The 21,641-nt window shown below is 45.4% G+C and overlaps 1 protein-coding gene across 11 annotated transcripts in view; it reads right to left on the reverse strand.

Moving 5' to 3' along the window:
* prdm16 (PR domain containing 16) overlaps nt 1-21,641 on the reverse strand; it is a 235,388-nt gene that overhangs the window by 21,859 nt on the left and 191,888 nt on the right. For 6 of the 11 annotated variants that reach the window (XM_071371572.1, XM_071371568.1, XM_071371571.1 and 3 more), the window contains exons 4-8: nt 10,445-10,582; nt 4,586-4,688; nt 1,066-1,273; nt 756-921; nt 100-253 (exon numbers count right to left, since the gene is read on the reverse strand). In XM_071371572.1, the coding sequence (XP_071227673.1) occupies nt 100-253; nt 756-921; nt 1,066-1,273; nt 4,586-4,688; nt 10,445-10,582 (769 nt within the window). Of the gene's footprint in view, nt 1-99; nt 254-755; nt 922-1,065; nt 1,274-4,585; nt 4,689-6,339; nt 6,665-10,444; nt 10,583-21,641 lie in introns of those variants that run through there. The other 5 variants (XM_071371576.1, XM_071371569.1, XM_071371575.1 and 2 more) reach the window with 2 other exon arrangements.

Consider the following 21,641-nt stretch of genomic DNA (forward strand, 5'->3'; position numbering starts at 1 on the left):
AGGATGAGGAGGAGGCCTTTGGACACGGGGAGGAGGTAGAACTAGATGTGGGTTGGCTAGGCCGTGGCGGCGGCAGGGGCGGTGGCGACTCAGACTTACAGATGAAGGGCTTGACACTGCTGTGAATGTGCTTGTGCTGCTTGAGGCCCGAGGAGGTGGCGAAGGTCTTGCCACACTCGGGGCAGGTGTGAGCGCGCGCTCCTACGTGCTGTGAGCGGATGTGACGCTGCAGGTTGCTGGGGTCCGTAAACACCTACGGGTAGGGGGGGGGGGGCCGGCACGTTTACATTGACACACACACATATGCATACGCACAGATATAAAGCAGTTATGGCCAGCGATCACAGTCATCTGATCACTGTAATAAATAGTAATGAGTAAAATGGATTTTACTGCCACCATACACAACACAAAACCTGACGATCTATCTCAGTCTATGCCAGCTGCCCATGAATGGCCTTGTTTCATTGATGGTGGTGACATTCACAAACAACTAACTTGATGGCCAGTCAACCAACAAGCTGAATAAACTGAAACAAGTAACATAAGTCATCTAACATAAACCGACATGATTAAGTTGGTACTAAGTTGCGTTTATGGTTGCCGACTTAATCATGACATCACACGATTACAACCAGGTGTTCTTACATACATACAGGATGGATTTTCTCCTCATTCAAGTCGCTACTGTAGCTAGTGTCAGCATTCACCAAGGTAGCGAAGGAGAAGAGCCAGTGTTTGAGTGCACAACTTACGTGCCGGGTGTGCTGTACCTTATCGCAGTTTTCACACTCGAACCGCTTTCCGCTGTCGTGGGACATCTGGTGACGGATGAGGTTGGACTTCCAGTTGAAGGCCTTGGGACACTGGTCACACTTGTATTCCCGCTCCTCTGTGTGCACGATCATGTGCTGGCCCAGACTGGACAGGGAACAGAAACACACACACACACACAGTCCTTTAGGATAATGATGATACTCCTCCAATCATTAGTGTAGAGGTGATTGTACCACTGTGTGTGTGTTCTCGCTGACGCACGTGTGTGTGTGTATGTATGTGCTGCACCTGTACTCGTTGGGGAAGATCTTCTCGCAATCCTTGCACTCATGGACGGGCTCGTGGTCGCTGTCGTCGCGCTCCTGCTTGAAGTCCTCGTTGCTGAGCGTGTCGAACAGCGAGCCGGCGCTGGCGCACGAGTACTTCTGGTGCCGCCGCAGCTCCAGGGCCGAGGTGAACAGCTCGTCACAGTCCTCGCAGCGGTACATCTGCTCGTCTGCAAAACAATACAACTTGATTTGTCCCAACTGTTTTATCGGATATGTGTCTTCTGGACAAAGACAAACAATACACACCTGCGAAAGGTAAAAGTCTGAGCAGGATAACTACATAGCTCCCCAGCCTATATCCATCGGTGATCCCAAACTGAACACACAACTATAAACAAGGCAAGAGCATCCAGAAATGTCTAGCATTCAAACTTGTATGAAAATAAATCTCAGGGTAGCCCATACCCCGCACTCTCCTGTCCAAGCTAATCAAGTGCATGTTCAAACGCTTAAAATAACCACTCTCCAATTGGTGTTGATGTAAAAGGAAAAATCTATTAAGAGTCAAATGTAGCCTGGGCTAGAGGGCTTTACATCTTAATTAACTCATAGCTGATTACTTTAAGTCCAGTAGTAGTGGCTGTTCTTTGGCTTTATAGCGAGCAAAGGAAACAATAGGCTACACATTTGTCATTGTTTTCCAGCATGATAGCCTTTGTAATACTTTCCCCAACCAAGGTCAAACCAATAACACTTGGAGGCAGGGGCTTTCAATGGCGGGTTCCTGACTTGGACGCCAAGTTCAACAACACAGGCCAAATTAGAGAGGGGGGAGGGGGAGTAGATGGTGGAAGTTGTCCAAGAAGAATGAGCCATGTGGGGTTAGGCTAGGTTGTCACCCACCCGTGGAGGTTTTAGAGCGCCAATCAACTCACGATGCCCGCTCTGCCACGACCCTAGTGGGCACTGCGTGTGGACACCGGAGATCCCCCTAACACACCACACTGTAACTATTAGTCATCGAAAAGCTAAGCAGACAAGTTGATTCAAAATGACTTACAGTGCATGGCTCACCTGGTTTCTACTGTATGCCGCCATTTACTCAGCTGGCTATGTCTAGAGCCATTAAAAGGGCAGAAGTGTAGCAACAGAACTTTGTCTAAACATGTATTTGAACAAATGACCCTCCTGGTCTAGTCGTCCATTACTTCAAACTCAAACACTATGCATGCATAGCTGCCACCATAGCCACATAACTCATAACGGAGTGAGCGTTTTACTGTGTTAAATGTTCCATTCCAACCTAAAAACACCTCAGCGCCAAGCTATTTGGATGTGTCACCTTTGAAAGCTGCGACATGTTTCCATGAACAGGCTTATAAAGCGCTTATTGAGGCTTTATTACTTGTTTTATTACACCGAGGCTTTGTCAAATCAAACAGCACTTCAAGTAGGAACTGAAACGCGAGGAGGACTCGGCAGAACCGCACCTAGTCATCGGCTTCACCGCTAGATGACATTTGACTCGAGGCCTACAATGCCAGATAGGAGGCGTGCGGGGTGTTTAAGGCCGAAGAATAATTTGGCGCCATTATCTGTGTTCCATCAGTAACACTCCGGAATAGAGAGGAGGAATGTTGCGGAGGGAGGACGGTGAGAGCGCTCATAAATGGGAGACTAATAGCTTTCTGGGAGATGTAGGGGAACACAATTATGTGCAGTTTAGCGACTAATCTGGGAGCATGGGTGAGGTCTCGGGGGACTCCTCAAGCCCCACTCCAAATTCCAGCTCCTATAAGCCAGCCGAAGAGTGGTGCAGCGCCAAGCTATTCCTCTCCCCTTCTTTTCTCTTGCGAACGCACACACACACAGTCTACCTTTCCTTTTGTTACTAATTTGTTCATTCATTCTGCCTCTCCTCCATTTTCTATCTTTCACAAACTCTCGTAATGTCAGTGTCTTTCTTTTTCTCTTGCTCTCTTTTAAAATCTCTCGCGTACGTCCCTTTCCTATCCTTTCACCCCCTCTCCTGTTCTGTTGGCAAAGAGATCTGAGGGAGGCTTTCGGAGAAAACATTTTGTGTGTTAGAACATCTATGGCTCACGAATACCTTGTTCTGTCTACGCCGTTTTTATAGTCCATGACAAGTAAAAACATAACCCCACTTCATTGCAAAAAGACCAAGATGTTCAAACGTCCAACTGAACTATGCTTTACCTCACCTGGATCAAATTGGAATTATGAAATAACGTTCTCTTTGACATGTAGCCTAGGCTACAAGATAATTTACAACAAGCACGATTGAAATGTCGTAGTCCTAAATTAATTGGAATGGCTCAAGACAATTTGCATGTTAGACAAAACCAAATTAATCGATAAAAATAAACAATAGGCCTACATGCCAAAACACGAAATCCGAAGTGTAGGGAGGTCGCCATTCTGAAATTTTAGAGATTTCTCAAAAACAAAGTCATTGGATTTCAGTTATTGTAAAATGACTCAGCATCAAATCTCATTGGCCACTAACGTCGTGTTTTACCTAACTATTCTGTCACTTTTTGACTTTAGGCTAATAAAACGTTTTTATCCCCATCACAAAACCCATTAATTCCAATAATATGCAACAGTATAGCCTATCTAATAGGTTAAGGCTATCCTATACTCATTCTAAAACAAGGTAAGTATGGCAAGGCCTACATCAAATCCTTCCCTACAAACATAATAGCCCTACATCAAATCCTTCCCTACAAACATAATAGGCCTACATCAAATCCTTCCCTACAAACATAATAGGCCTACTTGTCAAATCCTTCCCTACAAACGTTATTTATATTTCAAGAAATAGCCTACATCATTTTATTAGCAATTGTTTTCACGCCTTTATAATATGTTCTACATCCCTCAGTGTTATAGTGACCGCTGTCATATGTAGGCCTAAGTCATTTTGGAAAGTGACACGTTTTGTTTTTTGCCCTAGAGAGCTGATTCAAATAACCAACTCATCATTAAGCTTTGATTATCACAATCAGCTGTGTAGTCCTAGGGTATGGGAAACCCTGGGCTAGACTAAAGCAATAGCCCGAGGATGGATGAGGACTGTGTTCATCATTGATGGGTGTATGGGATAGAAATCAGATCTATTTTCATGATAGGACACAAATCTCACTCAGAAAAAGGTATAAGATACTACTCACTGAAGGGGACACACACAACCCGTGTGAATTTTGTCCAAAAATAATTATGACGTTTTGGATCTTCCTCAAGAAATCCATAGAAAGAGGTTATTTGGGGTACGTATATTTGGCCTATGAAATCTGTATCTAAAATAATTATTAAAAGATTCAAAACGTCAATTATTTTGGCGGCTAAATTTACAACAAATTTGTCCTGAAGGTTAAATCCAAACGCAGCATCTTTAGCATATGTGAAAGATGGGTGTGAGTTTCTGAACTCTATAGCTGCATTGGCCAACAAAGCCGCGCAGGATGTTCGTTTAGAGTTTGTTTAAAATATGCGCTAATGATGCGCATTAATCTTACCTTCTAGGTTCGGTGCCATCGATCCCTCCGGGAAAAGTCCGTCCTTCATATACACCAGTAGCTCCTCCCCCACTTCAATATCCCTAATAGCTTTATAATAAATCTGTTAAAGAGAAAAGGGAGGGTGAGAAGGCGGTTAGGGACAGTATAGTCAACAAAAAAAGCTATAGTCTGTCATCAATAAATCAATTACTCTTCATTGCCGTCGATTTAATAGGCGTATTAATATCTTCATCTGTCAATATCGTTGTTGTTATTATTGTTATTAATGGAAACAACAATACAAATAATAATTTTGTATTAGGCCTATTTATGTAGGCCTAACCAAAAAAGGCTATTTGACAATTATCCTTACAGCCCAATTCGTTTATTTAATATTTAAATTGCTTGGCATATAAATGCATTTATAAATACGATTTCGTTTTTTTGTCTACTTTACAGCAATTGTTTATCATATAAACATGTGATAGTGATAGGCCTATTCATCGATGCACATTCATTATGATTGTTTCTAAAAATCGAAAGATTATTATTTATATATATTTAATAAAAAATTATAGGAGGCAATATTTTTTATTTTATTTACCACAATAATTAGGCTATCCAATGACGCTCTTCTTTTGGGTTTTAAAACTCCATAATAACTCATTGTTATTAGAATTCAGGCTGACTCCACGCGCAAAAAAATGGCCTAGAATATGTTGAATTCAATTTATTTTTATTATTTTTATTTCACCTTTATTTAACCAGGTAGGCTAGTTGAGAACAAGTTCTCATTTGCAACTGCGACCTGGCCAAGATAAAGCATAGCAATTCGACACATACAACAACACAGAGTTACACGTGGAATAAACAAAACATACAGTCAATAATACAGTAGAACATGAGAAAACAAAAAGTCTATATACAGTGAGTGCAATGAGCCAAATACAAGCATAATTTGGGATGTAAACAAAGATATAGTTCAAGTATATTTGAAGATTTCAAGATTGAAATAAACGGACCGTGTCTCGTAGGCTATTATTTTTTTTAGAAAGGGACGCAGACAATGACACGAAATGCCACATCAAATACGAAATACCGGGAGTGCATTCATTTACAGAACAACTTGCATGCATACCCGTGCGCAATTCAAATAATAAAAACATGTCTAAAACATGTAGGCCGACAGCTGATTTAATTTGAGCGACTAAAACATAGAGGTTGCAATAAATGTGTGTTTTTGCTTGTTAAATCGAAAGAGCAACATAATTACACGATAAATGCAAAATAGGCCTAGGATCATGTTGAATTGAATAGGCAATGTGGCTGAATTATGAGCAAACATGTAGGCCCACAGTTATATACAATCACCAAGCAATGAACAATATACAGTACAAATACACTGAAAAGACCAGCCACAATGTGTGTTGTGCGGACGCATGGGGGCGCTCACCACCAATTTAAACAACAATTCATCCTCATGCAGGCCTTTACACAGCAAAACATTGCGAGAGTTAAAACACATTCACACAGAATAGTACAACTGTAGTAACTTCATCTAATACTTGATCGGCCCTATGCTATGTTATGACAGTACGGAGGTGTGCTTGGAGGCTAGGCCAAATATTCCTAATCACTGAGAAGGCACGTAATTATTATCGTAATTATTATTATTATTATTTTGATTATTTTGTAGGCTATATTATTAGACTATTATTATTATTATTCATTTACACACTGGCAATTATGCGACAGACATGTTTATCTCTGACCTTGCTGTTCTCGGTGAGGTGGTAGAGTTGGGAAAGTTGCGCCGCGGTTCTTAGAGCTTCCAGTTGTAACAGCAGTTGAGTCCCGGTGGAGTTGGCAACACAACCCATAGTATCATTACAGGAACGAGGCCGTCAGGCCGGGGCTGGGGTGGCAGGCAGGGCCAGGGAGAGAGAGAGGAGGCAGGCGGCCAGTCAGGCTGCGGCGTGTCGTCCCTGGTTGGAGCTGAAGCCGCCACTCTCTAGTCTGTGTGAGCGCGTCTTTGATGATGAGGGGAGCGCTCTCTCATTAGGCTAGTGATTCCCTATTGCCCCATCGAGCGCCCGGAGTTATCCGAAGGCCACTCCTCCTCCCGTCCTTATCTCAGACCAAAGGATTGCCTGATCTGACTAGGAGACCCCTCCCCACAGCTCCGTCTCCGCTCTCACCACTAGATTCATCTATTATTGATGAAAATAATGTATCTAGCGGTCAAATACTTTTAAAAAACACACACCTGGGCGATAAAAAGCTGGTAGGTGAGGCGCACCTTAGTGGGTGTTTTAAAGGCTTTCGAAACAACGCTGAGCAAAGTGTTTTTAGTTCAGGCTTTAAACACAAGTCTCTACACCTGTTTTAACTTGTTATCTTTCACCAGATGCTTTTCACAGTTTGTGCAAGAGTACACATATTTGTGCCAAAGACGTAAACAAGGGCATGAAACATTTGGATACGTTCAAAATAATTGGTATCAACTGACCTTGTTATCATAAATGGAACCTGCTTGCTACATTGAATAAACGATTTATGTAATTGCAACGCGTGAGCCCTATTTAAACTCGCAATTGCCTGCAATAAAATATAGTGACATGGTTTACTATTAAACAGGCCTATGATAACTGTTTTGGAAACAATATTTAACAGTTATTTTATAAGCCTACATTTTTAAAGTAGGCTATACTATTAGCCTATATTATGTACACTTTTAAAATCCTACACCAAATACATTTTCTTCAATTGATTTAACCCTCTTATTTCTCTGATAATGTGTTCTTTTTTTCTGACAAATTAAAAAATTCTCTCTCTTAATCAGCATTTTACAACCGAAAATTTGAGTGAAAAAATTATGTGAAGAATAGAGACATATATTAATGTTAAATAAAATCGTAGTTAATAATGTGTGTAAATACAAAATGTCGACATACAAATACTGTCACAGTCATCAGGTTGTTGCTACAACAATACCCACAAAATATCGTAGCTTTTTTACAAGGTATCACTGCAAAGACAGTAAAGATTTACATGAACAACTCAAAATAGGTTTTATAATTATTCCCGGAAATGAAGCTGAGCCATGTCATGGGTATAGTCTTTTTGAAGCCGTCTGTGTGATGTATTGTGATGTGAGCTGTCTCTCTTGACAGTACTGGCCTGACAGCTCTCAGACAAATCTTGACCTCTCCCCATTTCTTTCGAGTGTCCAGGGGACAGATACAACATCCATCAATGCCATTAGGGTCCAGAATAATCCCCCACTGTCCCCCTCAAGCACACGCACACATGCACGTGCGCGCACACACACACACACACACACACACACACACACACACACACACACACACACACACACACACACACACACACACACACACACACACACACACACACACACACACACACACACACACACACACACACACACACACACAACGGCCTATTTATCACAAGGGAGTGTGTGATCAAAGCAGAGAGAAATGGGAGATCAAACAGCATGGGGTGTAGGGGGGCCTTGTCCTCTTGAGACACAAAAGACAAGGACCGTGTGACAAGAGGGTGGACATGCTTGATGCTTCTGCTCTTCAGCGAGCTGTGTAGCCTACGTTTACCATCCGAGAGAGAACACCACTCTGTGTATGAGGACAGGCTTTGGCTATGGGGAAACAGGCCTCCTGTAATTCTGTGACCTTGCATTTCGTAGATGGAAACACTATTAGGACTGGGATGCTCCTGAACAAGCTTCGGCTCTGTCCCTCTTTCCAACACACACACACACACACACACACACACACACACACACACACACACACACACACACACACACACACACACACACACACACACACACACACACACACACACACACACACACACACACACACACACACACACACACACACACACACACACACACACACACACACACACGCTAATTGCCTAACTGGCTTCCTTCATTTGCTTAACCTTCAGGTTAGGAACCTGCATATTGATTTAGAATAAATTTTGTGTGTGTGTGTGTGTGCTCTCCTTGGCGTAGCGAGCAGAAGGAGCTGGCAGGACTCAGTGCGTACTTGATGTTGTTATGACAAACTGCTTAAGAGCATCTTGAGAAATGAGGGCTGAGGGGTTCAGAGGTCAATGGGCTCTCTGAATGGCTGAGCCTATTGAGGAAGGAAGCCCCCTCCCTATCTGTGCAGCTTCATCCTTACTACTAGACGGACATGCACTCACACACACACATGCACACACACGTCATTTCACAATCAATTAATTGAACAGGGAAATGGACACTCATTCATTCACACTTAGGTCAATATTGACGACCATTAAAGCATTTTTCTGCATGCACTGAAATGTATGAAATCATTTCAAAACGCGGTACTGCCCTAATTGTTTAAATATACATGATTATCCATGTATTTTCTGATACACTACAACATTAATGACATATGAGTAAACGGGTAAATAAATGATCTGCTGGTGTTTTAAAATGTTACCGAAGGATTCAAATTTGCTTGTCGTGAGCATATTTCCATAAACTCATGCATTGTGCATGCTGAAAAAAACAGCAAAGTACAAAGTTTGATAAATTATGCATTTTTGCATTGTGTATGTGTGTGGTGTTTGTAAATAAATTATAAGGTTGTGCCCGCGAGCCACTAGACAAAACAAGGCCTCGCAAACAAAAGCAGAGCAGCCCACTGAGTACAAACAACTAAGAAATGATCCTAGGTCCAAAACGAACCATTGGATCTGGGACATGCCCAACTCCCAGATATGGATGTAAGACCCGTTTGTTCTTTGATTCTGGCTGGGTCTAAAAAGACACCCTATTCACTATAAAGTGCACTACTTGTGACCAGAGCCCAATGCTCTATATAGGGAATAGGGTGCCTTTTCAGACTGTGTTTGGGGTAGCAGGAGACATTGATGTGAAAATCTGACCAGGATTAGAGCCTATAGCATACCCAGCTATTCTGGAAGGCCCCCAATGGTGTCTCATATGTCACCGTCAGAATGGACACACCAGTACAAGGGACAGAGACAAGGACGGGGGTGGACAAGCTCGGACAACGAGAACCAATTGTAAAACAGGAAATCATTATTGTTTGATTTATATACACTGTACGTGCATGAAACTAGACAAGGCACTTCTGGCAAACAAGCCAATGTATTCCTTAAAAAATATATCCTTCCTCCTAGCACAGATATACTGTGTACTTGACATGTTAGGTTCTTTGTATGCTGATAGTTGCATAGGGTAGAGCACCTTTAAGGAGAGAGCGTACGACTGGCGACATAAGCGGCACCCAGATATTGGGGTTAGGCTCAGCTGGGTTTTATGACCAAGTGAGTGGTAGAGTGTGGGCATTCCTCCAAGAGTGTTCCATTTCCAGGTTTCCTTTCTGGACGGGCAGAGTGTGGCTGGCTTCCAGAGAAGGACCCAGAGTGATTACGAGACGCAGGTGTGTCGGTGTATTATTGTTCTACCTCTTAACATGAGTCACTTCCTCAGCGAGGCACTCACGTACCAGCCTTGGACACACAATAGAGCCATTCTTTTACTCATCATGCGCACACCGCTTACTTAGACGAACACAGACACACACACACGCACACTAACAATGACATGCACACACACGCACGCAGACTCATAGTCCACTGTTCTTCCCACTGGGTGGGTAGGAAGAAAGACAATAGCCACAAGTCTCTGACACTGCCATGTGTTAGCTGCTTCTAAACTCCTCCCCCAACCACTAAACTCTGGCAGCTGATAGAAGGAGGGAGGTGCCACTCACAGCCCACCCACTAAACCCTGGCAGCCCATAGAAGGAAGGAGGCGCCACTCACCTGGTCTCCACTGAGGTGACACGCCGCCAGGTTCTGCTCCTCGAAGGAGGGGGCGGTGCGTACGTACTTGAGCCAGCTCCCGCCAGCCTCCGAGCCTTCGTCCAGGCAGAACTTGACGTTTCCCATCTCATCCACCACCTGTTGGAGAACAAAGAGGTCAGAGGTGAACCTGTTTTAAAAGCCAGCACACACAGAGCTAAGCCTCTATCTTCTCAAGTATGTGTGTGTGTGTGTGAATTTCATCTCTTTAGTCACCATCATATCAAAGTTGCCTGAATTACCATGGGCAAAGCAGATAATACCAGAAAGTTTCACATCCCTCAAACCATTGGATCCAAAGAGGGTTATTTTGACTATTTGTCCCTTTTAAGGGACATTTTGGATTTTCTCAACACTGTGTGTGTGTGTGTCTGTGTCCATATCTGTCAGTAGACAGAACATTATCTGCCAAGGGCCCCTAACCTTGTCGCTCCTCCGAGCAGCGAGAGGAAAGGGGGAAAGGAGGGAGGAGGGGAAGGTCGAGAAAACTGCGGCTTCTTTCACTTGTCTAAAGACTTTCTTTGGCACATATTGATCACCCTTTGTAACCCCTGGGCCGCCCCGGGAACGAGGGAGCAGTTTCAGGTTACCCCTTAGACAGATGAGAGGAGACGGAGGAAAGGAGGAGGAGAGGAAAGAAGAGAGGCTCATTGTGGGGCAGAAATTAAGTGAAGAAACCAGGGAGTTGATCGCGAGCTGCCACCATTTTATTTATTTACTGCTGGAGGAAAATGAACCTCTATGCTCTAGACGAGGAGCACACCACACATACTTCAAAACTGCTGCACCATGATTGCTGCTAAGCACACACGACTGAGAAGTTCAGCCACTAAAATCAAAGATTTCTGAGGGAGGCTCAGCAAATATTACAGGATACATGTCCAATATCAACTTTCTCACTAAAATGTGAACATATTGGGCATAGTATGACTGGGCATAAACTATTGCAAAACGAGAACAACCAAAGGGCACTGAGTGAATGATACACTGACGAAGGCTTGGTGGTACTAGACAAGAGTCCAAATGAAAACAAGATCAATGTAGTGGTAGTAGCTTGGTGGGACAATGGTTCTCGCTGGTGGCAAATAAGACTATGACAGTTTATAGAGAGTGTGAAGAGTGTCTGAAGGCTCCAAGGTAGTGTTCATTAGGCACCAAATGGAAGAAAACAGACTGAAACAGGGAGGGACAACATGGACTTGTCCAATACGAAAAGCACATTTTCGTTTCCAGTTGCGAAACGCTTTAAAACAGTTTCCGTTGCCTGCCCGAATGAACACGACCCAGGTGTCTGTCTGCTAACCTATGCCCTCAGAAGAGAAAATCTCACAGCTCTGCTCCTCCACAAAGCTCTATAGAAGATCTCATTTCTCCTGGTGGAGTATTCTGGTGGAACTGATACTCTGTTGGTCGCTGGGCAGATCCTCTGGGGGCTGAGACGAGACAGGGCTGGTTAGGGCTTCTCATTGCTGGCTCATAATCAGCCTCCTCTCACCTCAACTTCTACCTCTCTGGTTCTTTTATATTGCAACCCAATCTCATGGTTTTACTAGTAACATATTTACGTTTTGGCCTTTTGAGTTGGTTGTAGGATATTTACGTTTCTGGTCTAACCTTCCCAGTTGAATTCTACGGTTACAGTTAAAAAAAAAATGTTATCTGACTTTCCAACAGAACATTTACAGGCTTGCTCGATTCTGTTGCTCGTAAACTCTGAATGGTCTTCTTGGTCAGGGAGTGAGCGAGTGCAGAAGGTGTGGTGTCGGTGAAGGGAAGGTGTGGTGTTTTGTGAGTAAATATGGAAATAGCGGGTCTGGTCCGAGGTGAGAAGGCCGGTTCATGTTCGCACACGGTTCTGGTGAGCGCGGTGCACTAACTAAACATAAGTGTGCCCCAAAGTTGCAGCTGTGCCTCACACTATGGCGTTGTGGTGAGCCCGTGGGGAGAAGGAGTGTTAGGTTACTCCACTACTAACTTGCTTGGAGATAACAAAGCCTTTTAGCTCTAAAAATAATGAGACAGCGCCTACGCACATGTAGCATGTAGCATGTAGCACCTCAGGTCTTTAACATCAATAATAACCTGTGGTTGCCTCGCATGCAAGTACATTGGCCTGATTGTGACAGTGAGTTACAGTAAGATACTGATTGTGCGAGAGGTTTCCTTTCCACGCGAACAGTCTTGTCCTTCAGCGCTTTACTGGAAACATGTTGCGTTGATTAGCTCGACTGCTTCGACTGGACTATTTTTGTCGTCCATGTTTTAAGCGATTAGCTAGCCATACTCAATGTCAACTTGAAAAAGAGTTCCTTTGATACACTGTCCTCTACACTGAGCTCACAGAGAATACCTCAGTACTTAATTCTCTTCCCACTCTGCAGCGGACAACATAGTAAAACAGTGATCTACTGCCGCCGCCGTTTATACGTTAAGCAGTCCGAAATGATGCAGTCCAGACCCTTTATTTTATGTGTGAAAACAGTCCCTGAAAACTAACCAGGCATAGAGGCGAAATTATCCCCTTTAAAAAAAAGCGAAAAGAGCCAATGTCTTGCGCAGGTTCAAGTCAGAGTGCACTTGTCCCAGCGCCTGTTGGGAGCTCAAACACGGGTATTGTACATGTTTTATGAACAGATGGGGAACAGCTTCGGCTGAGGCGAGCGATGTAGAGGGGTGGGTGCGGTGGAATTGCAGGGGCGCTCCTGACCAGGCTTTACACATTGAGCACACATAACCTCCACCCCCACACACACCTTGCAAGGTAGCAGTCTGGCTGTGGGCTCTAATGAGCTGCATGTTAGTGTGTCGGGGGGGGGGGGGGGGGTGCTGCGAACACTCTATATGCAGGTGGGGCCCTGATTTATGAGGCCTCAAATGAGGTGCAACAGAGACAGAAAACCCTACTCCAGACTGTTTCTTTATTTACCTTCTATTCTTCTCCTCTTGAGAAGCGAGGGCCACATGTGACATCGTAAAACACCAGCCTGAGCAGAGACACACCCTGCCACCACTCGGCTAAGGTACAACCCATGCACGTGTGCACCCACAGACAGACAGACAGACAGACAGACAGACAGACGGACAGACGGACAGACACATACACACACACACACACATTCCCCGTTTTAGGGGGTTAAATACCAGGGTACTTCTCCAAAGTCTACTTAGCTGTGTTAAGAAGTGCCCTTTATATAAGGGACCAATTAAATTGAACAGGTGTGTGGGTGTGGAGCTGATCTGCCTGAGAGGCTTGTGGCAGAGTGTGTGTGTGTGTGTGTGTGTGTGTGTGTGTGTGTGTGTGTGTGTGTGTGTGTGTGTGTGTGTGTGTGTGTGTGTGTGTGTGTGTGTGTGTGTGTGTGTGTGTGTGTGTGTGTGTGTGTGTGTTAACGACAGGAGGTTGGTGGCACCTTAATTGGGGAGGACGGGCTCGTGGTAATGGCTGGGGCGGAATAGGTGGAACGGTATCAAATACATTTATTATGAGCCGTCCTCCCCTCAGCAGCCTCCACTGGTGTTGACAGTTGTGAGGTTGTGAAGGTTAAGCTGACTATATGCAAGTCGTTTTTAGAGTTTTAGCTGGACCACAGTGTGTCTTTGCATGTCTTTGCCTTGAACCAAACACTACAACTATACAGTTCCACTACGGCAACATGTCAACCTCCCTCAGATGACTACATTGTACACTCTCCTCACCTCCTACCAAACAGTTAGCGCAGGAACCCCAAATAATCCCCCAATGAAAGGGCCCTTCACACCGTCTTCTGTGTGTGGGTGTACGTGCGTGTATCTCTGTCCGTCTGTGTGTGTGTGGGGGGGGTACCCAAGGCTGGACCCTTTGGCATAGGAACAGAGCCTCAGAGTCCTATCTAGGTAATACAAAATAAGGTTCACTGAGTAGATTTTACATGAAGAGAGAGATCCACTCAAGTACAATGATGAGCCTGAAGTAAGGAAGGGAGACAATGATACATTTGCAAAAGATTTGAACAATAACACAGACTCCGAGTGGACAGGAAATTGGGACCAATGCAACAGGAAGGGGTGATAAGAGGGCTCCCGGGTGCGACGCGTATACGGGTCCCCGGCAAACAAAGACAGGAACCTTTGACAGCTTGTAGTCTTAATGGATGTGTGGGCAGTCATGCAGGCCTCGTGGCTGTCAGTCTGTCAGTCCTGCTTGATGGACGTGTGGTATAAGGGAGGAATTACCAGCAAAGTGTCACCTGTGGGGGACGCGATGGATGAGAAGTTTGAGCTACTTCTGAAATGGCACCCTATTCACTAAACAGTGCCCTACGTTTGAAACGAAACAAAATGAAGCCTGATTTGTGAACAAAGTTGACATTTCACAGAAGGATAAGAAAGTGGTCGACATGTTCAGTAGGTAATGTGTGATATACTGCAAACTAGCACATTTCTCATAGATTGGGTGTTATTTAGGATATGTAGGACTTGGGATCTTAGTGCCTTGTTGGCTTGTCTGAGGATGAGAACACACATCCAGGTCTACATTGTGTGTGTGTGTGTGTGTGTGTGTGTGTGTGTGTGTGTGTGTGTGTGTGTGTGTGTGTGTGTGTGTGTGTGTGTGTGTGTGTGTGTGTGTGTGTGTGTGTGTGTGTGTGTGTGTGTGTGTGTGTGTGAGAGAGAGAGAGAGAGTGTGTTTGGGGTTAAGTTCTCTTATCCTGCTGTGAATCTGACGGCTTAGCGAGGCTCTGGGTGTAATCGATGAGAAAGACCCGTGCTGTGGTTACCAGGGTGCGCTCTGTGTGTGTGTGTGTGTGTGAGAGAGAGAGAGTGTGTCTGTCTGGCTGAGTGTGTATTTCTATGTGTGTGTGTGTGTGTGTGTGTGTGTGTGTGTGTGTGTGTGTGTGTGTGTGTGTGTGTGTGTGTGTGTGTGTGTGTGTGTGTGTGTGTGTGTGTGTGTGTGTGTGTGTGTGTGTGTGTGTGTGTGTGTAAGGGGAGGCCTGCGGTGGTCTCTCCAAACCCAAACCACATTGCGGAGAGATTGGTTCAGATTTGATGGGGGAGGTGGGGGGGTCAAGAGGGTGCACAAAGACACAACCATATCTGTAACATTACACCTCAAACTGAGACATGTGTGTTTCTGTGTGTGTGAGTGAGTGAAAGAGAGTGAGAGAGAGTAAGAGTGTATATGTGTTCATGCGCATGTGTGTGTGTGTGTGTGTGTGTGTGTGTGTGTGTGTGTGTGTGTGTGTGTGTGTGTGTGTGTGTGTGTGTGTGTGTGTGTGTGTGTGTGTGTGTGTGTGTGTGTGTGTGTGTGTGTGTGTGTGTGTGTGTGTGTGTGTGTGTGTATATCTAGCAGCCATGCCTTTCTGATTTCAGCAGGAGCACTATCCATGGTGTGAATAGCACCGAACACACCAACAGGAAACGAGCAGCCCTAAAACAACAACAGCCTCAAAACTCCTTAATGTCACCAGCAAGTCCTTTCAAGACTTGAGAGAATGAACAGAAAGAAACCAAGAAACCCTTTTCTCAGCCAGGAATGCCCACTGCCCAGCTTTCAGGACCCACATGTGCTCCCAGTTTGTCAACATACACACGCCCGTTGAAAGGTTTCCTTGTAAAGAGCGTTCGCGGCTTGGGAAAACAGGAAAGCGTTTGCTAACACAACCTGAGGAGAGCGGTACAGGCAGTACAATAGTGTTGTGGCAGCTACTGTGGCCCTATCTGGTTTACGTATTCGTATCCTGGGGAAGTCGGCCTACAACAGGGGGCTCCTCAGCGGAGCCCGGGGGAATGCTGGGAGGAGGAGGGAGTCAGATGATAAACTTCTCTCTCTCCATCTCTCTCTTCGTTTATTGTTGTTCTGCTTCGGGAGACCGCCAGCCACAACAAACACAGATTTAGCTGGCTTTCAGGGAAGGGTGTGTGTGTGTGTGTGTGTGTGTGTGTGTGTGTGTGTGTGTGTGTGTGTGTGTGTGTGTGTGTGTGTGTGTGTGTGTGTGTGTGTGTGTGTGTGTGTGTGTGTGTGTGTGTGTGTGTGTGTGTGTGTGTGTGTAACAAAAAGTCTGCATGTTAGGGTTTACATGTGCGCGCGTGTATCACTGCCTGACTGCCTATAGGCATACCTCCGTCTAGATTTCAAAGCCCTCTAACCTATGTTACATGCACTGATCACTGATATGGATTGACATTTCGTATAGCCAGAACAGACTAGGCAGGGAGAGAGAAATAGAGAGAGAGAAATAGAGAGAGAGAAATAGAGAGAAAGAGGGTGAGAGAGAGAGAGAGAGAGAGAGAGAGAGAGAGAGAGAGAGAGAGAGAGAGAGAGAGAGAGAGAGAGAGAGAGAGAGAGAGAGAGAGAGAGAGAGAGTGTGTGTGTGTGCTCCCCAATGACAGCTAGAGGGCAGCCTGGTATGAAATCTTTCCGGATGGAGAAGTGAGGAAAGGTTAAGCACTACTCTACACAGTGACACACACATGTGCCCATTCATTCTCATTTATCTGGAGCAGGGGCAACCTGGAACCTGCACAGGATTTCCTGTAGCCTTCATTACACAGGGCACAAGTCATTACTCTACACACACACACAAACATGTGCGCATGCACACACAGACACACACAGCTAATGTGCAAGACAGAGGGGCTGCGAGGTGGATATGGGGCTAGGCATTTGAGGCGTTGCAAATTAAGATGAGAGACGACAACCTGAAATAAGTGTGTGTGAGTGAGTGAGTGTGTCTGTTCTGGAAGGAGGTCTGTTTCCGGCTGGAAGGCCCCTCCCCACACACACACTCACACACACTCAGGGCTGCTCAATAAAGAGCCTGACAGAATGCAGGCCCCTACAGCTCACTGGGCCCCTGTGAGTGTGTGTGTGTGTGTGTGTGTGTGTGTGTGTGTGTGTGTGTGTGTGTGTGTGTGTGTGTGTGTGTGTGCGTGCGTGCGTGCGTGCGTGCGTGCGTGCGTGTGTGTGCGCGTGCGTGCGCGCGTGTGTGGGCGAGCGGAGGTGAGAGGTGGACGGGCGCGAGGGGGGTCCTGCCAATAATGCTCATTTCTAAGCAGTTGGGCCTGACAGCTTTTGTCTGCTCCAAAGATGACTGGAGAAGGAAGGAAGAGAGGAGAGAGGGAGAGAGAGAGAGAGAGAGAGAGGGAGAGAAAGAGAAGGCTAGCCATTAATCATATCTTATTAACTTTAGTGGGTTGGGGCTTGACTGTGGGGCGAGGAAAGGGGGAGAGGAAGAGAGATGTCCCTATATATTTACTTTGGCAATGCCAGATGATGTCTAAGCATGCCAATACAGCTTATTGAATTGAAATAAAGAAAAAGAGAGGTTGTAAAAGATAGAAAAATATATAGAGGATGAGAGGAAAGGAGGGAGAGAAAGAAGCTCGAGGAAGAGCAACACAACCCCTGTTAAACACACACACACACACACGAGCGTGCACACCGCAAGTATAAATAAAAAGCCAGAGTCTGGGCCTCTTTTTACCACAGCCCAACCCAGCTCAGGCCTGGAACTAAAAGTTGTGTGTGCCGTCAACATGTAGCTAGTTTTACTGGCTGCTGTTTTTACACACACGCGCACACGCACACGCACGCACGCACGCGCGCGCACACACACACACACACACACACACACACACACACACACACACACACACACACACACACACACACACACACACACACACACACCATTGGATCCATGTTTTTCTGTTCTTCTATAACACTATTAAATTCATTTGATTGAGATGAGTCATTTTTATGGCAATGACAAATGAGTATACAGACGTGAGGAAACCGAACCCATAAAAACGTCTCATTCCAAACTCCTGTCTGGTCCTCTTCACCCTCAAATCAGGCTTGTGTTCATTAGTCAGCAAATAGAAGGAAACATACTGAAAAGACAGGGACTACCTGAACTACCTTGTCCAATAAGATACCTGTATTTTCAATTCCCATTGTAAGATGAATTGCTACAGTGAGCACTAATGAACACGACCCAGCAGAACTGTAGCAGGCTGATTTGAAGATAGCTAGATAGAAGAAGCCATGTATGAGGTTACGAAACACACCCCACCGAGTACTGAAGTTATGGTTGAATGGAGTGTGACATTGATCAGAGAAGTAGAGTACGAAACCTTCGACAACACACACACCGTCACTTAGACGCACACGCAGACACACACGTCATTTCCCCATGTCAAATGTGCCAAGTGGACATGGGAGAGACGCAATTGCATTCCTTGTTAAGCGCTCAATTTCCTCTGCATTACGAAGTTGTGAGAATGCATTGTCATACAAGTCTGCCTTGGCTAAACTAGGCACGTTTACAGACACGATGAAGGGACACACACACATATTCATGCCCCGTATGTGTGTGTGTGTGTGTGTCCCATACGAACAACAGATTTCAGGGGCCCTCTATGAGTATCTGCAACCTCTCTACACACAATCTAATCTGTTTTGTTGTGTGTGTGTGAGAGAGTGTGTGTGTGGGTGAGTGTGTTAGAGAGTGAGTGAGTGTGTGTGTGTGTGTGTGTGTGTGTGTGTGTGTGTGTGTGTGTGTGTGTGTGTGTGTGTGTGTGTGTGTGTGTGTGTGTGTGTGTGTGTGTGTGTGTGTGTGTGTGTGTGTGTGTCTGAGAGAGTGTGCGTGTGTGTGTTAGCGTCTTCTCTTTTCTTCATGTGGTGTTGGTGTGAGTGTGGGAACCTGTGTGGAAATTCAGATAATGAAGTCATCCCCATGAAAGACGAGGTGACAGAGACACACAAACACACTCACACACCCTCCTGATGCCCTGTGAGGTGGGGACCTACGTATTTACGGCCTGTTTCCTCCCTTGGCGTCATTCCATACGTCGTTAGGGGAGCAGACACACAGGTGTACTGTAACCAGCTTTCGTCTGCCTTTAAGAGACCCCCCCTTCCCTCCACATGGTGTGTGTGTGTGTGTGTTTGTGCGTGTCTGTGTGTGTGTGTATTGGTGAGTGTATTTGTGAGTGAAGGTGTGTTAAACTATGGCTTGTAGCCCTTCATAGCCAATCAGAAGTCAACAGCGATGAATTAAAATACAGACAGACAGAGCCCCGGGCCTCATAAAAAGCCATCGGGGCTGTGGTGTGTTTGACTGTCACTGTGACTGTCACAATCACTAACTAACGAATCACAGCTCCCCTCACAAATCAGCCCCCATACACTCACTGTCCCTCAGCTATCAGGTAGGGAGACGGTAAAGACACACACACACACACACACACACACACACACACACACACACACACACACACACACACACACACACACACACACACACACACACACACACACACACACACACACACACACACACACACACACACACACACACACACACACACACACACACACACACACAAAACCAACACAGAGAATCCCTTAATTTAAAACGTGTGCTGTTTTGATCGTTTACGATGCCATGTTACGAAGTAGAACATCAAAGTCTCAAATGCCACACTGTAGGATGTTTTGGGTCACCCCTTTCTAGTTCCACACACAGCCTTTCCATTTTAACCACCTCCACATCCACCCCCGAAATATGGAGCAGCACTCAGAAGATTGACCTGTTTGAATGCCCCTCTTCCTGCGCCAAGGAAGGAGGAGATGGAGGAGGAGGAGGAGGAGGAAGATGGGAAAATCCTGGCACTGCTTTAGAGGCAAGCAATTTTTCAGGCTGCACCTCTGTAATGAAATGACTGGCCATTATTTACTGCACCTCGTTAAGGTGACATGGGGTGGGTGGGTGGGTGTGTGTGTGTGTGTGTGTGTGTGTGTGTGTGTGTGTGTGTGTGTGTGTGTGTGTGTGTGTGTGTGTGTGTGTGGTGTTGTGCTATATAACCTCCCCTCTACACCCTCCCTTTTACTAGTGAAACCTGGCTTTGCGTTTTTTTGGAAGTGAGGCCTTCTTTTAACTTTATGATATGTATTTAGGGCAATTAGGGAGGAGATATATTGGCTCATTATGGCCGAGCAGGTGCAGTGATAAAGCTAAATATATGAACGCTACATCGGGTCAGTTCTCTCTCCTCCTCGTCTGTCTGCAACATTTACAACAGGGAACAGGCACTTTTATCCTTTCTGTCAAGTCACGACGTTGTCTGACTCATGTAAGAAAAACCAGTGTGTGTGACTCTTCTTCCCCAGAGCACCAGGTGGTTGTGTTATACACACACCAAGGAAGGGCGGCTGCCTTCTGATGTCGCAGTGGGACGTGGGATAAGACAAAGGCAATCCATAATAGACAGATAAGACAACTGTGTCATCAGGGTGTGTATCTGTGGATGTCTGTCTGTGTGTGTGTGCGTGCGTGCGTGAGAACAGCCAGGTCACCCGTGATACAAGTCAGTATTCCTTCGGTTATGTTGGGTGTTGAGGACGGGGATGGTGGATGGGCACTTTGAAATTTGACGTTTGGGAAACATGGATGAACGTCTAATTCTGATGTGAGAGAGAGAGAGAGAGAGAGAGAGAGAGAGAGAGAGAGAGAGAGAGAGAGAGAGAGAGAGAGAGAGAGAGAGAGAGAGAGAGAGAGAGAGAGAGAGAGAGAGAGAGAGAGAGAGAGAGAGAGAGAGAGAGAGAGAGAGAGAGAGAGAGAGAGAGAGAGAGAGAGAGAGAGAGAGAGAGAGAGAGAGTAAAGATAAGGACAATAATAAGGAACTTGTAAAAGCGGGGTGCAGCGGGAGGGAGCTACTAACTGGCCAGACCTCAGTGTGAAACCCAACCCACAGTAGCCTGATGACGGCATCAAACATTGCTGCCAGCCAATAAACAACCAGCTTCTTCAGAGGGGCTCTCCCTGTCAACCAATAAACAAACAGCTTCTTCAGAGGGTCTCTTCCTGTCAACCAATAAACAAACAGCTTCTTCATAGGGTCTCTCCCTGTCAACCAATAAACAAACAGCTTCTTCAGATACTCTCCCATAGCCAATAAACAACATTCTTTGTCACAGACTGTCCTAACCAGCTTCAATAAGGCCTCATCTCCCTCTGACCAATGAGCGACAACTCTGCATGACTACGATTGGATGAGTCGATTCAAGAGTTTTGTACCAACATTAACCACAAACTTTCTCTGCTTAGCATGCCTCACACACGGCAATATATTGACCCCCCACACACACACACAGTGACGAACAGATACACACACCTCCACT

Source organism: Salvelinus alpinus, chromosome 28 (genome assembly GCF_045679555.1).
Source record: "Salvelinus alpinus chromosome 28, SLU_Salpinus.1, whole genome shotgun sequence".
Classification (NCBI taxonomy): Eukaryota; Metazoa; Chordata; class Actinopteri; order Salmoniformes; family Salmonidae; genus Salvelinus; species Salvelinus alpinus.